We start from the raw sequence: 14,524 nt of genomic DNA on the forward strand, positions 1-14,524 counted from the left end.
CCCAATGTGGAGCTCGAAACCAAGAACTGTGAGATCATGACCTGAGCCAAAGTTGGATGCTTAACCGACTGAGCCATCCAGGCACCCTTCTAAATCTATTAACTTTAAATTGATATGTTCAGAAAAAAGATGGGAAGTTTATCCTTAGTAATCTAATTACACAAATTTTATTTTGTTTGGTGTCTATGTCCCCATGGTTTTCTATGATACACGTATTACTTCTGTACAGAAATTAAATGCTATTCTTTTATTATTTTTTTAACTTTTTTCTTTTTATTTATTTTTGAGAGACAGAAAGAGACAGAGTGTGACCGGGGGGGGGGGGGGGGGGGCAGAGAGAGAGGGAGACACAGAATCTGAAGTGGGCTCTAGGCTCTGAGCTGTCAGCACAGAGCCTGATGCAGGAGGTCATGACCTGAGGTCCCGGACCTCCCGGGACCACGAGGTCATGACCTGAGCCGAAGTCAGATGTTCGCTCAACTGAGGAGCCACCCAGGTGCCCCTAAATGCTATTCTTAAAATGTTCATTTCCATCCTAGAGATTCTACATAATGAACACACAGAAACAGGCTTAACCATTGGGTGTCAATTTCATTAGCCTACAACTGCCTCATTAACCCCAATTTTGCCCCCATCCTCTGAGATCTGGACCTCCCGTGACCTTAGCCTTCTGTGTGCTCTTTGGATAGCAAGCTGGGACACACCAAAGTCACAAGAGCAGTCAGGGTGGAAAGAGATTTCCAGTATCTTCAGCACAATGCACACCTTGACTGCAGCTGGCACAGAGGAGCACAGGCCACCTGAAAGTGCAGGGGACTGTGTGACAAAAGCCACAAGCTCTGATAGCAGGGGAGCTGAGCTGCTGCTACAGGAAGGAAACTACAGGGTCCACAAGAGCAGCAGCACAGCAGTGGACTGAAGAAAGCCCTCCCAGACTGCAGATGTCTAGGGATGGAACCAGAAACACACAAGTTAATGCCCTCTCCCATTCCCTCTGAGAGCTCAGTTTTCTCATCTGAGGAAAGGGGAGATTAAAAGCACCTGCCTCATGGCATTGTATTGAGTGGAAAGTTGATTTGAAATCAACTGTCATTTGTTCCTTCTCATAATAACCACATATAATTGGTATAGTTATTTCCTTCATCTGAAGGAAACTGAAGTTCAAAAAAAAAAAAAAAAAAGAATTGAATTGTCCAAGCCATACAAGGCATCAATGCCACAGCCAGGCCTTGAACCAGAAATCCTTTATAGACAGTAGAGTCTTGCACCTTATTTAGAACCCTTACTGACAATAGTCCAGGAGGAGTGGGGCTGAGCTTCTGATTTGACTTACAATTGGTTTTCACCCCCATCACTGTGTTCTAACAGCACAGTTATAACAGCCTTCCACAGGAATTTACAACACAGCCTATTGGAACTCTCAAAACTCATAATATCAGAGCACTACTCCCGTGAAAGGCAATAATTCAGGTTTACTCTCATCCCTGCCCCTGATGTTATATAATATACAGCTATTCATTCATTCATTCATTCATTCATTCATTCCCTCATTCATTCATTCATTCGACTAGCATCACTGAACACTATTCTGTGGTAGACACTGCAATGAGAAGCTAAAGAAAATGTGGCCATAGTTTCCAAGTTGCTTAGACCAGTTGGTCACATAAGATAAAGATCTAGGTGACTAAAACCCAGGGCTAAGTATGACAGCTGCTACAGGGAAGGTACCAAGGGCCAAGAGTCAGAGAAGGATATGACCATGGGAAAGCAAGGATGGTGATATAAAGGCTAGGACTGACCATAAGGACAGAATATCAGAGGGGAACATGGAAGGAATGAACAGTTTCTAGGTACAAGTGGAGGAAACGACAAGGAGGTGTCCAGTTTGACTGCAGATCAAAGTAGTGTAGTGTGGACTTTTCTGCTGATGAAATTAAGTAGGGACTCCAGATGAGTCCTTGCCTCCATGCACAGGCCTACCAGCCGTGTGCTGGACCAGCCTTCAGTCCCCATGAGAACACCCATGGGCACAACACAGAGCCCATGTGACAACTTACCCCTACACCCAGTCATAGGCTTCCCCTACCCCCCAGCGTCTGTCCCTCTGCCCAGCTGCCAGACTTCATCCCAAACTGGCAACAAGAGTAAAGGCACAGAGGTCATTTCTACATACGCAGAAAGTCTTCAGGGAACATGAAAGTGGCAAAGTGCTCTCAAGCATCTGAATCCTGGTGAGAAAGCAAAAATCTGACCACGACACTTCTCTGCTTAAAACCTTTAGTGGGTTTCCCATGGCTCTTGGGTTAAAGATCAAAATCTGTAATGGGGCCCCACAAGGCCTAGCCCTTGCCATCCTTTCCAGCCTTACGCTCCCCTCACCCCTCACGTCCTCCCCACCGGGCCTCTGTCCAGGAGGCTTCTAGAATATGCCTCCTATTCCCAGCACCACATCACTAAAAACCCTTCAGTTCTTAGCTCAAAACCTATTCATCCCTCTGCCCAGAGTTGATTCCTTTGTAATATGCTTTCACTGAACCATGGCCCTTTCTTTCACATCTTTGTCACAACCCATCATGATATACTCATCTGTACAATTCTTTGATACCTACATCTCTCACTAGCTGGTAAGCTCCATGAGCACAGGGCTGTCTTCTGTTTTTGTTCACATTAGTAAGCCCTCCATAAACACTTGTTGAATATTGAATGAATGTACCTGAGGCTCATGGGGGGCTCAGTACCCCTGCACTGGCATACAAAATGTAGCCTGCATGTGTAACTTGGTGGGGGCAAAGTTCAGAGTCTTCCTTAGATTCTCAATCAATCTAGTGGCTGATACAAGAGAGTCTTCTCTAAATAGTTTATCCCTGAGTCTTCTATACACTTTCACCATAGAAATATAGCCCTAGAAGGACTCTTAGAAATCATATGAGCTTTATGTTACATATTCATTTTTAAATATTTATTTTGAGAGAGAAAGCATGAGCAGGGGAGGAGCAGAGAGAGAGGGAAGAGAATCCCAAGCAGGCTCCGCACTCAGCTCAAAGCCTGACGTGGGGCTCGATCCCATGAATCACAAGATGTGACCTGAGCTGAAATCAAGAGTTGGATGCTTAACCAACTGAGCTAACCAGGCGCCCCTGAGCTTTATTTTCTAAATGAGCTGTATTTTATATTTAATTTAAGTTAATTTATTTATTTTCAATATGAAATTTATCATCAAGTTGGTTTCCATACAACACCCAGTGCAATGAGCTATATTTTCTAAATGAGGATGGGGGCAGTGCTTGTTCAAAGTCACACACATGCTTGTTTCCAGAAGTTAGTCCAGAATTTGAACCCATGTCTTCAAATCTCAATTCACATACTTTTCACTGCCTCAAACCTGGTGTGTGTGTGTGTGTGTGTGTGTGTGTGTGTGTGTGTGCATGTGTGCATGCACGCGCATGACAGAGAGACAGAGAGAGAACCTCTTCTTTATATCAGGTTTTTTGTGCATGCCTATTTCCTCTATAAGAAACTGAGCCCCTTCAGGGGAGAATCAATGCCTAATGCATTTTATTTTCCTCAATTCCTACTATAATGTCTTACACTGGCAAATGGATTTTATCTGTTGCATCAACTTCAACTCTGACCAATTTGTAGTAGCTGCCTGTAATGCTATGGTGAGAAAGAATTAAAAAAAAAAAAAAAAAGAAAGAATTTAAGGCCATGTCTACACTCAGTGGGAAAGAATTCTGAATCAGTAAATTCTGTCTTCTAGGGTCTGGAAGGGGGTAGTAATGGTACATGTGCTCCATAGAAGGCAGTAATAATAGAGTTTTGAATGAATGAACAAATGAATGAATCTTAACCATTGATCTTGACCATCTGAGTGGAGAACAGCAATCTGGCTGATTTCAGCCGTCTTCAACCTAGTCAGAGGAAGCAGTGTTCACAAAGTCGGCACCAAAAAGCTTATGATTAGCAAAATTAGAAAAGAATCAAAAGTGAAAATGCAGATACATGTTGATGCCTGCATGTCTTAAAGGGAAGGCATACGGGAAAATGGAGAAGCCACAGTCAGATTTGTAACATCAACCAGACAAATGCAGACATCGACCGTTTAACTGAGCACAGAGGGGATGCAGGAGGCAAACTCTGAACTCTCCACCTCGTCAAAACAAACACATGCCCCACCCTTCAGTGCTGCTCAGCCTCCGCAGAGGCATCTTCCTTATTGCCCACAGCCACTTTCTGCCTCAGAAACCTTAGCTCTTAACCCCCAATCATAAACTTCACCGTGGCGCTTTTGTGTTGGACTCTTTCACTGCTAGTTTTCTTTTCTGTGTCCCTATGTGTCTTGAAAGGGGGAAAGCTCACTGAGTTTTGGAGTCTCCAAAGCTGACTTCAAATACTAGGTCAGCCCTTCTCCACCGCAGAATATGGGGAAGACACTCTTGCCCAGTCTCAATAGTATCATCTACAAATTAGGGATAATAACTTTCTAGGATTGTCCGAAAACTCAAAGACAACATAGGTGAAGTATCTGTCACATGGTAGATCTTTGAAATAAACTTTTTCTATCTCAGGGGCGCCTGGGTGGCTCAGCCGGTTAAGCATCTGACTTTGGCTCGGGTCATGATCTTGCGGTCCGTGAGTTCGAGCCCTGTGTCGGGCTCTGGGCTGACAGCTCAGAGCCTGGAGCCTGCTTTGGATTCTGTGTCTCCCTCTCTCTCTCTCTGCTCCCCCCCGCCCCCACTCGCACTCTGTCTCTCTCTCTCTTTCAAAAGTAAATAAACATTAAAAAAAAATTTTTTTAACTTTGTCTATCTCAGCACCAGCCCTCCATTCTTTTAATTATTACTACATACAGTTTTTTTAGAGCAGAATTCACATACCTTTTGTGTCCTCTATTACTAGTTATAGAGTGAAGAACAGATATTATTTGAATGAAACAATGAAATGACAGGTGCTGAAGGATATAAATTATATATGAGCACCTCAGCTTGCTCACAGGCCTCAGCAAGCTGTGTAATTTTGTTACAGTGTTTTATGTACAACAGGGAGTGGTGAGGACTTTGGTAAACGTGAGAGTTTATGCCTTATACTTAAGTTAGACAGCACTTCTCAGCTCTAGACCATAGAAGCTGAGAAGGAATGTAGGTCTGGGGTTTCCCAATGGTCTAGATTTTTTAGAGAAGACAGAAATCTGGATTTTTATACCACATTTTAAAGAACACTATGAAGGTCAATCAAAACAACTCAATTGACTATCAGTCTACAATTCTAAAAATGATGAGGGACCCTTAGGCAAGAGTTAAGATGCTGTCTGTCTACCACCCATGCCTAAAGTCTGGTTAGATCGCCATGGGCTTCATGAATGGGTCTATAAAAGAGGGAAACCTACCATAATTAGGCAACTAGCCCCCACCTACTTGCCATTCAGGCTCTCAGCATCTTTATGCTATATGATTCCCTGACTCCTAGAGACACTTGTTCATTTGTGTCAGAGGTACAGACCTTTGCCAGGTGTTCTCAGCAACATCAAACAATAGATATTTGTGATCTTTCTGGACAGTGATTCACATTCTGGTGTTACAGCTGATCTATAAACACATATCAAGGCAAGAATGCAGGACAAACCAGCTGGGGCATATTCCTCCAGGAGCCAACTAGGTAAATAAAATGAGACAAACGGGCTGGTTGGGAAAGAAACCATCTAGATGGATGGTGGGAATGCTCCCATCTCAATCCCAGCGAATTGGAATTACATAGATGTGAGATCTAATACTGCTACATCGTTTAAAATTTCAAAGAGCCTAAGATACCCAAATTTTGATGTGAAATTCCATGATTCTTTTTTTTTAATGGTTATTTATTTTTGAGACAGAGAGAGACAGAGCATGAGCAGGGGAGGGGAGAGAGAGAGGGAGACACGGAACCCGAAGCAGGCTCCAGGCTCCGAGCTGTCAGCCCAGAGCCCGACGCGGGGCTCGAACTCATGGACCGCGAGATCGTGACCCGAGCCGAAGTCGGACGCTCCACCGACTGAGCCACCCATGTGCCCCGAAATTCCATGATTCTTCAATATTGTGCTGAACCTAGCTTATGGATGCCATTTGGGGTCCCTTCTGCAGTATTTGAGAAATGGCACATGAGAGGCCCAGCCTGGAAGATCTCAAGAGGACAGAACAAGAGAGTAACAGAGTCAAGTATCCTCTTTACTCTTGCACATGTCATTCCCTCTGCCCAGAACACACTTGCCTCATCCCTTTCTTGCCCTCTCACCTTGTCTTCCTGGAAAGCTTCTATGTATCACTGAGACTCACTTCAACCACCACTGTCTGAGAGGCCACCCCCACCCTTTAAGGCATCTCGGACACTTCCCACAAATTGCTGCTCCAAAACAACAGTACATTTTAATTTTCTCTTTACAGGACAGCCTCACGAGGGATAACGTCCTACAGCGCAAGGAACATGTCTCACTGTTGTCTGCAATTTTAGTGCTTAACACCATGTCTGGGTTTGATTAAGGACTCAAAAATGCTTGCTAAGGGAACGGAGGGCTTTTTAGATTCAAGAATTGCTCAAAGTGTGATTCCCATGCTAACTAATACGGAGCCCACCCCCCAGGGCCAGCTCTGGAATATTCTTACTCAAGAAGTCTAAGAACCCACCCCTAAGTCTTGCTTTAAATAAGCTGTCTCGGTGAATTTTGTATGCACTGAAGTTTGAGGTCCTCCTGGCTAAACTGTAACCGTAACTGTAAGGAAAGAGGCTGCGTCTTCTTTGTTGGCCATTATATTCCCAGCACCTGGTACAGCATTTGGCCCGAAGTAAGCATTGAGCATTTGTATACGGAGGGAACGAACGGATGCATGAGTGAAAACTTAAGGATTAAGTTATAACTGCTCCTCACACCTTCAATGGAAATCCCTATCAGTATCTCTCATCTGCCCATTTATTTATACTTACCACAAAGGCACCGAGATAAGCTGAATATCTGGTCAATAATGACTATCACTATGGACAGTCTGCTCAACCCATACCCCTCCAGGCTTGGAAGAATATAAGGCCTTTGCCGATTCGATGACTTTATCCCTGAAGGATTGCAGACAAGCAAAGCAAGGACTTGATTACAAAGAACACACAAACCTCTCATCTTAGCTACTGGGATTAGTAATACTCCTCTTCCATCTTCCCTGCATCCGCTACCCTACAACCACCACTGTTCCCTTTTGATCCTCTCTTGCCAACACATCCAGCGGGCATAGTTCTTATTATACTTCCTCTCCCTTCCCTTCTCCACCCTCTGGTGGAGGGATAATGAATAGCAAAATGGGCAGGAAAAAAATCAAATGACAGCAAAAATTATGAATAGCAAATATTTAGTTTGTTTTCTGGAGGTAATTAGACAGTTAATTTAAGGTAACTACTAGTCCAGATTTCCAAATAGCACATGAAATTAAATCCGAATAAAATGCTTTTCTTAGTTTTCCATAAATGATTAGTTAATGCAGCCCACCTAAAACCGATCTACTCCCTTTGACGTTTTTTACTCAATTCAAATTGGGGCAGATGTACCATTTCCCCAGACCAATGGACCATAGGGAACATAGCCCCAAAATGTTTCCTAGCCTCATATAAAAACTAACAGAGAATCCTCCAGGCAGGCTGGGAATTACAATGCCACCATTGCCACCCAAATTGCCCAGTACTGGCTCTGATCTTGGAGCTAAAGAGAAAAAAATAAAGATCTAAGCACAAGATAACAATCCTGCTTCTTAGACAATTTCCACAGCAGCATTCCCCACTGGACTATAAGCTACTTGAAAGCAAGAGCCTTTTATCATCTCAGTTTTCCCAGGGTCCATCTCAATTCGTAGCATTGAAAAAACCTTTAAAGAAAGACCAAATAAATAGAAACCTGTGCACTGGTATATGGCAGGAATCAAGTTCAAGAACCAAGATCCATTCACTCCAGATTTACTAACTACAATGGGTAACACTGTATCATATTTCAATCTCCCCAATAAATGGCCAACAGCCCTATTACAGATCAAGTCTTAGGTAGCTAACTATACAGAAACACCACCTTTTGCCTCAGAACATTTCCTCCTTTTTTTTTTTTTTTTTTTTGTCTTTTATTATCTTGTCCTGTCAGTCAACATCTCTCAACACCAGGACAGCAGTTAACATCTCATTCCACCAAGTTCTGCTGTGGACAATTCTCAGCAGTATGAGTGAATACACATGTCAGCCATTTATTTTTCCTGATTCCTTAAGCAAGTAATCCTTCCTGAGTAATGGACCCCTTTGAGAGTATGACAAAAGCTTTGGAGTATGACAAAAGCTATGGAGCCTCTCCTCAGTAAATAAATTAGCATATGCGTATAAATGCAAACTATTATGCATAATTATAGGTTGTTTTTAGATACGTTGATGCCCACATCCAAATCCTCCTTTCAAAGACCTACTCTAAGACATAGTAAAAGGAATGGGAGGCTATTTGAAAACCAGATACCTATTCAAGATTATTCTAGCTTTCCAGAGAGATGGTGTCACGGAACTACTATTCAACAATTAAACTCCAGCTCTTTTTTAAGGGTAGTAAGTAACACAGTAGACAAGATTTTCAACCTCAGCATTATCAAAATGCAGAATTGCTATTTTATTTACTCAATGGGTCACTCTGGTGTAAAATCATAGCTATATTTTGAAGCACTATAAGGTTTCCTCCTTAGGTGCTTTATCAAGCAACTGCCTTAAAAGTCTCTGAAACACCCTTTTGCTTCTTGAGTAATCTAAGCATAACTGATCAGGCTACCATAAGGATCAGTGTATCTATCACAGTGCCAGGAACATGGACCTTGGGGTCACAAGACCACCATTTATTTCTTGGGCAACCCTGGGCAAGTTATATAACTTGGTGCAGCCTCAGTTTTCTAAAAAGAAGATAACATAGTGCCCCCTAAGGCACCTGTGAGGATTAAATGAACTAACACATGAAAATTAGTATACTGCAAGGGTCATAGTGATGTTCAATGAATGATAATAAATGCCAATAAAATTGTCTATAAAATACTTATAGTTCTTAACATATAGTAAATCCTCTATAAATGGAATCTGGAATAATTCTTGGAATTTGAATTAACATTATCTTATGAGTGGTCTTAAGGATAGCAAGAATTCCAAATTCTCAATATGAGCTTTCAAGGCACAATGCACATTCAGTTTAAATCATTGAGAGTCCTCCATGAGGGAATGTGGGAAAGAGTTGAAGGAAATAGGATCTATGTGTTTGACTATCCATAGTTCCATAGAAGATCCTCCATAGGATCTATGTGTTTGACTATCCATAGCTCCGTAGAAGTCACCAACTCCATAGTGGCACACAAAAACCTACAGTGCCAATTTAATCCAGTTTTGGGTTTCCAGTTGTTCTTGCCCATTCAGCTCACACCTCCATGCCATATATCCCTACTTGAGCTTAATCCCTGGAGGGAAAATGTCTCTGCTGATTCATTTTTATGCTTCTATCTGTCTTCAAATGGCAATCGGGCAACCACACAATCTCCTTTTCAGTCCTAGTTGTCAGAAAAACTCAAAATGGTCTTTGTTGCCCACATTTTTTGAATGCATTCAACCCATATGTCAGAGACTTCTCTCTTCCTTCTCTTTCTTGAGGTCACCTCTGTTCCATTTTATGCTCAGAGGCCATCCAACAAACTATGCCTTAAGCAGGCAATCACTTAAAAGCATTTTGGAAGTAGTCAAGGCACCAATTTTAAACTAGTTATTGGTCATTTCCCAAAATGGGAAACCAGATATACAACTTGTCATATACCCTTTCTAATCAAGCTACAGGTAACATTTTCTATTTTTAACTTATGCACAGGAAAGGCTTAAGCATTTTAAACCACATTTTCCAAGTTCGAATCTTTAATTCTACACCTCTCATAAGTTTCTTACGTGTGAAGCTCTCTCAACTGAACAAGAAAACCTCTGCAAGGTAGGGAAGATGCAGTCAACCCAAGCTCCAATTTTGCTGGCATTTAAAGTTAGCTGACAGTGAGAAAGCAGACCCATTTTCTAAAGCATTCCAGGATCTAAAATACCAACTGATGGAATCGCTCAAAAGGCCCCGTTTTCTTGGAGGGCTTTCTCTTAGGAAGACAAATGACAACTCAAGTGGTTTTTGTGACACTGCCACCTACTCACAGGCCCTCCTTTCATTGGCTAATCGCAGAAAGAAATGTCAGAAATAGAAGCAATTACTTACATCTATAGGTCATCTCAAAGCTGTCGCTGATGTTCACAATATCAATCTGGGGGAGCAGCTTTGGGGGCTCTGTGAGTTGTGACAAAGCAAATCTAAAAGCGGCATGTTCCTGTGACTGCTGGTTTGGAAATAATCCCCCTAAGAGGAAAGAAAAGGCAACATAGCATCTGGGATAGAGATGGGTTTAATCCCCCAAGAGCCCACCCCAGATGGGCCCTTTTCTTCTCCCCGTGCCAAACCCACTAGTTGTAGCCTTTAGTCTTGGGGATATGAGTTCAAATAGACTCAGCTAGACTTTGAGGCTTAAACTTCCACTGATGAGCTTTTATGTGCCAAGGCCTCTAACATCTATCACTCTGCCCAAACATCTGATTGTTTGCTCCTCAACCCAGATCAGGTCAGAGAAAACGGGATAACTACATTTCTCGTTCTCCTCCCTTGGGTGACCATCTGGGTGGCCTAAGCTCTTCTGTGCATGTGAACTCTCACTGTGTCTCATGTTCCCTGTATTGGACCCATTTCTCATTACAGAGCCTTACAGGCAACAAACGTTGCAGGGTGAAATCTAGTTCTGGGACTCTGTGGGCTTCTCCAGCACTCTAACCTTTTGCTTTGACACTTTTGGTCTTTGACCTAGCAAGACCTGCATACAGTTTAAGTATTCTATGGCCTCTAAGGTTTATTATTCATTTCCTCTGAAAACCCTGGACTTCTACAAAGAGTATTTTGCTTCTTCTTTGACATTCATGATCCTGGCTACCTAGGAATGGCTTGTTACATAAGAGATTGCCATTGTGTATATTTGCATGGTAGAACCTTGGACTTCAAAGATGTGGGGGCTTAAGAACGTCAAGAGGGTACAAAGAATATTCTATTCTAGTAAAAAGCACAACAAAGGTGCCTATTGAGGCTCTTGTTCCAAGAAGCAAGAGCACATGCCCTTACCTTTGTATTTACTGTGGACATGTTAATGAATTAAGCTCCATTTCTATGAACTGGAATCAGCTATTTTCAGAGACTAAACTATAATGAATATTTACATAGAAGTTTATCTCAGCTTCCACAGGAATCACAGCCCCAGCGTAATGTACTTATAACTTCGTCTACAGTGGGTACGTGTTTGTTTTTGAGAACCATTAAATGGGTTGTAAGGCTTTTATTAGAGATCGTACAAGTAGAATCAAGTACTACCTGATGGCGGTGATATTTTCAGCATTTGTTCTGCAATGTAATGTTTTAACCTTTTATTTGAGAACAAATCATGGTCTTACCAGTTGAACAAATAAGTTGGGGTTAAATATAATGAAAAATCTACAGAGATACATGGGCAAACATATCATATGCACGTACACAAAACACCTCTGTGCATTTATACCCATAGTGATATATACAAATACATTTGGAGAAAGCAAGTCCACAAATCTCAAGGCAAGCATTTACAATCGGCGAACTATGGGCAATACGTAGGTACCAACATAAACAATGCTACACATAAGAGCAAGTGATTTACACATGTTCATGTGCCTCCATTTTAAGGAGTGAAAACAAAAAACTCCTTCTTGATTTTGATGCCTCACCCTCCCTCCCCCCAGGTGACCACACCCCAAACACATTCCTGCCCCCTTCCTCCTCCTCTGTAATGAATGAAAGAGGCGGTGGGGTGGGGAGGTAGGCGGCTACAGACTGGGCTGCAAGAGAAGTGTCTCAGGAGGCAGGAAGTTTTGTTTTGCGTGTAAGGTGTAAGGCACTAACACATATACACAGACACACTTCAGGATGTAGCTTAACAGGTGTCAGGAAACAAAGCAAGTTACTCCATGGCTGTTCCAGCCACCCTTGGAGCCAGCATACTGGAGAGGCCAGAAGAGACTGCTACAGCAGCACATGTGTGCCCAGCAAAACAGGACCTGCAAAACCACCACCGCCAGCTCCCCCTCCCTCCCCCCCCCCACACACTCACACAAAGAACACAAACTACCAGTCACAGGAACTTTCCCTGGTGGAGCTATGTCCCTATCAGGGGAGAGAAAACAGAACCCAAGCCAACCAAGATGCCTCCCAGCAAAGCAGCTTGCTCCATTCCGGGACACATCCAGCACTGAAAGGCTGGTCACACTGAAGCCCCGAGCCCTTGTGGACATGCATTGTTATCGGTGTCATTGCTCTCATTTGTTTTGCTTTCACCCATTATTGTGAGGGGGAGCAATATCTACCAGCTGTTCCACAAATACAGGGAGGGTGAGGGGTCCTTTAGAAACGCAACAACCAGGAAGGGAAATGGGGAACAAAAAGGCATGCAGCATGTTGAAACCTGCCTCCAAGTTGAGAGGATAAGAGCTTAGTGACAGGGAGAGCTAAGCGGAGGGAAGGGAACTAGGTGTACGTGTGTTTGTGTGTGTGTAAAAGGTAGACAATGTCTGTGGATGGAAAATCTAAGAGGAGGGGGCAATGGAAGGAAGAAAGGAAGTTCCAGGATCCGAGGAGTGGGGACCACCAGCCCAGCATGGCAGACAGCAGACAGAAGGCAGCTGGGGGAGTCCAGAGCAGGAATAAAAGCCCCCTGGACTTTGAGTGGGGTCTTCTGCCATTATTTCAGCTGCTGCAATAAACCCAGCACCCTTCACTCCTTCTTTCATAGGGTCTCTTTCCCCTCCCCCAGCCAAGAAATAATCATCCCCTCGGTCATTTAAATACATATATGCATATTTAATAGCTAATCGCACAGAAATACACCACACATATTTATATAAATGAATGAAATCAGGCACCATCTATGAAGCAATGGAGTGAACTCCTTTAAACACCCACTACCCTTTTGCTGGCTACAGCCTGAATTTTCTTTCCTTCAAAGCAGTGGTTCCTCCATTTCACATGCTCATGCATAGAGTGTGAGTGGTGTGTGTGGACCTGTGTTTGTGTGTGTGTGTGTGTGTGTGTGTGTGTGTGTGTGTGTGTGTGCACATTTCCCACTGCCCCTCATCTGATCAAGAGAAGCCCCCTCCCCTGCTGGTGGTCCAAGTCTAGCTTCCATTATCACCCAGCTTTCTAACCAAGCACAATCTGTAGCGAGAAGGGGGGGGGGGACACAGGGACACAGACAACACCCCCACCCCCCCAAAAAAGCCTTGCCAGACCCAGAAAGTCCCTCCCCAGGCTGCCCCTCTCACTCACCGATCTGGATGTTGTTGGGGAAATTGGCACCTACTACCGCGCCTAGGAAACCGGTGCAGAAGAAGGCAAAAATGTGCTGCATATTCCTTTTTGCATTGGCGAAAAAGAAGCCCAGGTCCAGTCATAGATTTGGTATTTCCCCCCCTTCCCTTGATTCCTCTCTCTGTTCTGCCTGTTCTTTTCCTCCTGCAGTTCCTGCCTTCCTTGCTTGCTTCCTTCTTTCCTTCTGGGAGGTTTGTCTGTTTCCCTTTGGAATCCGAGCACTTAAACGGCAGCGTTAACACCAACTGACAGCCAGATTAACTGAGCACGGAAGAGAAGCCCGTCCTCATGCTGGCGGAGCGCTGGCTCGCTCCCCCTCTCCTCTCCTCTCTCCTCTCACAGCCTGCCTCTCTCTCTCCCTCCCTTTCTCTCGCTCTCCCCCTCACACTCACACAGGCAGCAGGCTCAGTGCTAATACCCACCGAGTTTCACAGCTGACCTCCTCTCCCTCCCACCCCCAGTCTCCCAGTCCTCACCTTCTCCTCCTTTCTGTGTGTGCGGTTAGGTGGGGGGGGGGGGCGGGGGAGGGGGGTATGATACAGGGTGCCTGGTCCTGAAAGGGACAACCCAATCCCCCTTGCCCCCTTCCCCCTCCCCCGCCTCCCCCAGCTCTCTCTGCCCCCTCCCTCAGGTCCCAGCCAAGCAGATGCTGCTGGAAATGTGGGTTCAGCTGTAAGTCAGTAGGTGGCAGGGGGTCCCCACAATAGTCCTCCATCCACCCGCTGCTTGATCTAGGTCACTTTTTCTAGGAGCGCACGGGCTGTGCTGGATATATCTCCTGCACTCCACTGGCCCAATTATTCCTACAACTAATTCCTGAGGGGGAAGACCCTAGAAATCCCTCCTAGGAGCTTTAAAGGAAAGTAAAGCCTTTTCCTTCCTAATGGGAGGAATGACAGAAAGGCTAACCAGAGGGTCTGGAATGATTGACAGGTGCCGACAGGTGCCTTGACTTGGACATTTGGCAGTCCCTGTCTGCTTTTACAAGCCAAATTGGTGGTCCCTTCTGAATCCCAGGCATTTAAAATGGGCCCCCTTCCCACTTTCCCT

General features: G+C 44.1%; 1 protein-coding gene across 2 annotated transcripts in view; it reads right to left on the bottom strand.

Annotated features, from left to right (window-relative positions):
* The window catches only part of GRIA1 (glutamate ionotropic receptor AMPA type subunit 1), a 307,810-nt gene extending 293,942 nt beyond the window's left edge, over window positions 1–13,868 (bottom strand). Inside the window, exons 1-2 of one of the 2 annotated variants that reach the window (XM_045436653.1) lie at window positions 13,433–13,868; window positions 10,262–10,399 (exon numbers count right to left, since the gene is read on the bottom strand). In XM_045436653.1, coding sequence (XP_045292609.1) covers window positions 10,262–10,399; window positions 13,433–13,514 — 220 coding nt within the window. In that variant the 5' untranslated portion in view covers window positions 13,515–13,868. The remainder of the gene's footprint in view (window positions 1–10,261; window positions 10,400–13,432) is intronic. The other variant, XM_045436642.1, reaches the window with a different exon arrangement.
* Between the last annotated feature and the right edge of the window lie 656 nt (window positions 13,869–14,524).

This window comes from Leopardus geoffroyi, chromosome A1, assembly GCF_018350155.1.
Source record: "Leopardus geoffroyi isolate Oge1 chromosome A1, O.geoffroyi_Oge1_pat1.0, whole genome shotgun sequence".
NCBI classification, from domain to species: Eukaryota; Metazoa; Chordata; class Mammalia; order Carnivora; family Felidae; genus Leopardus; species Leopardus geoffroyi.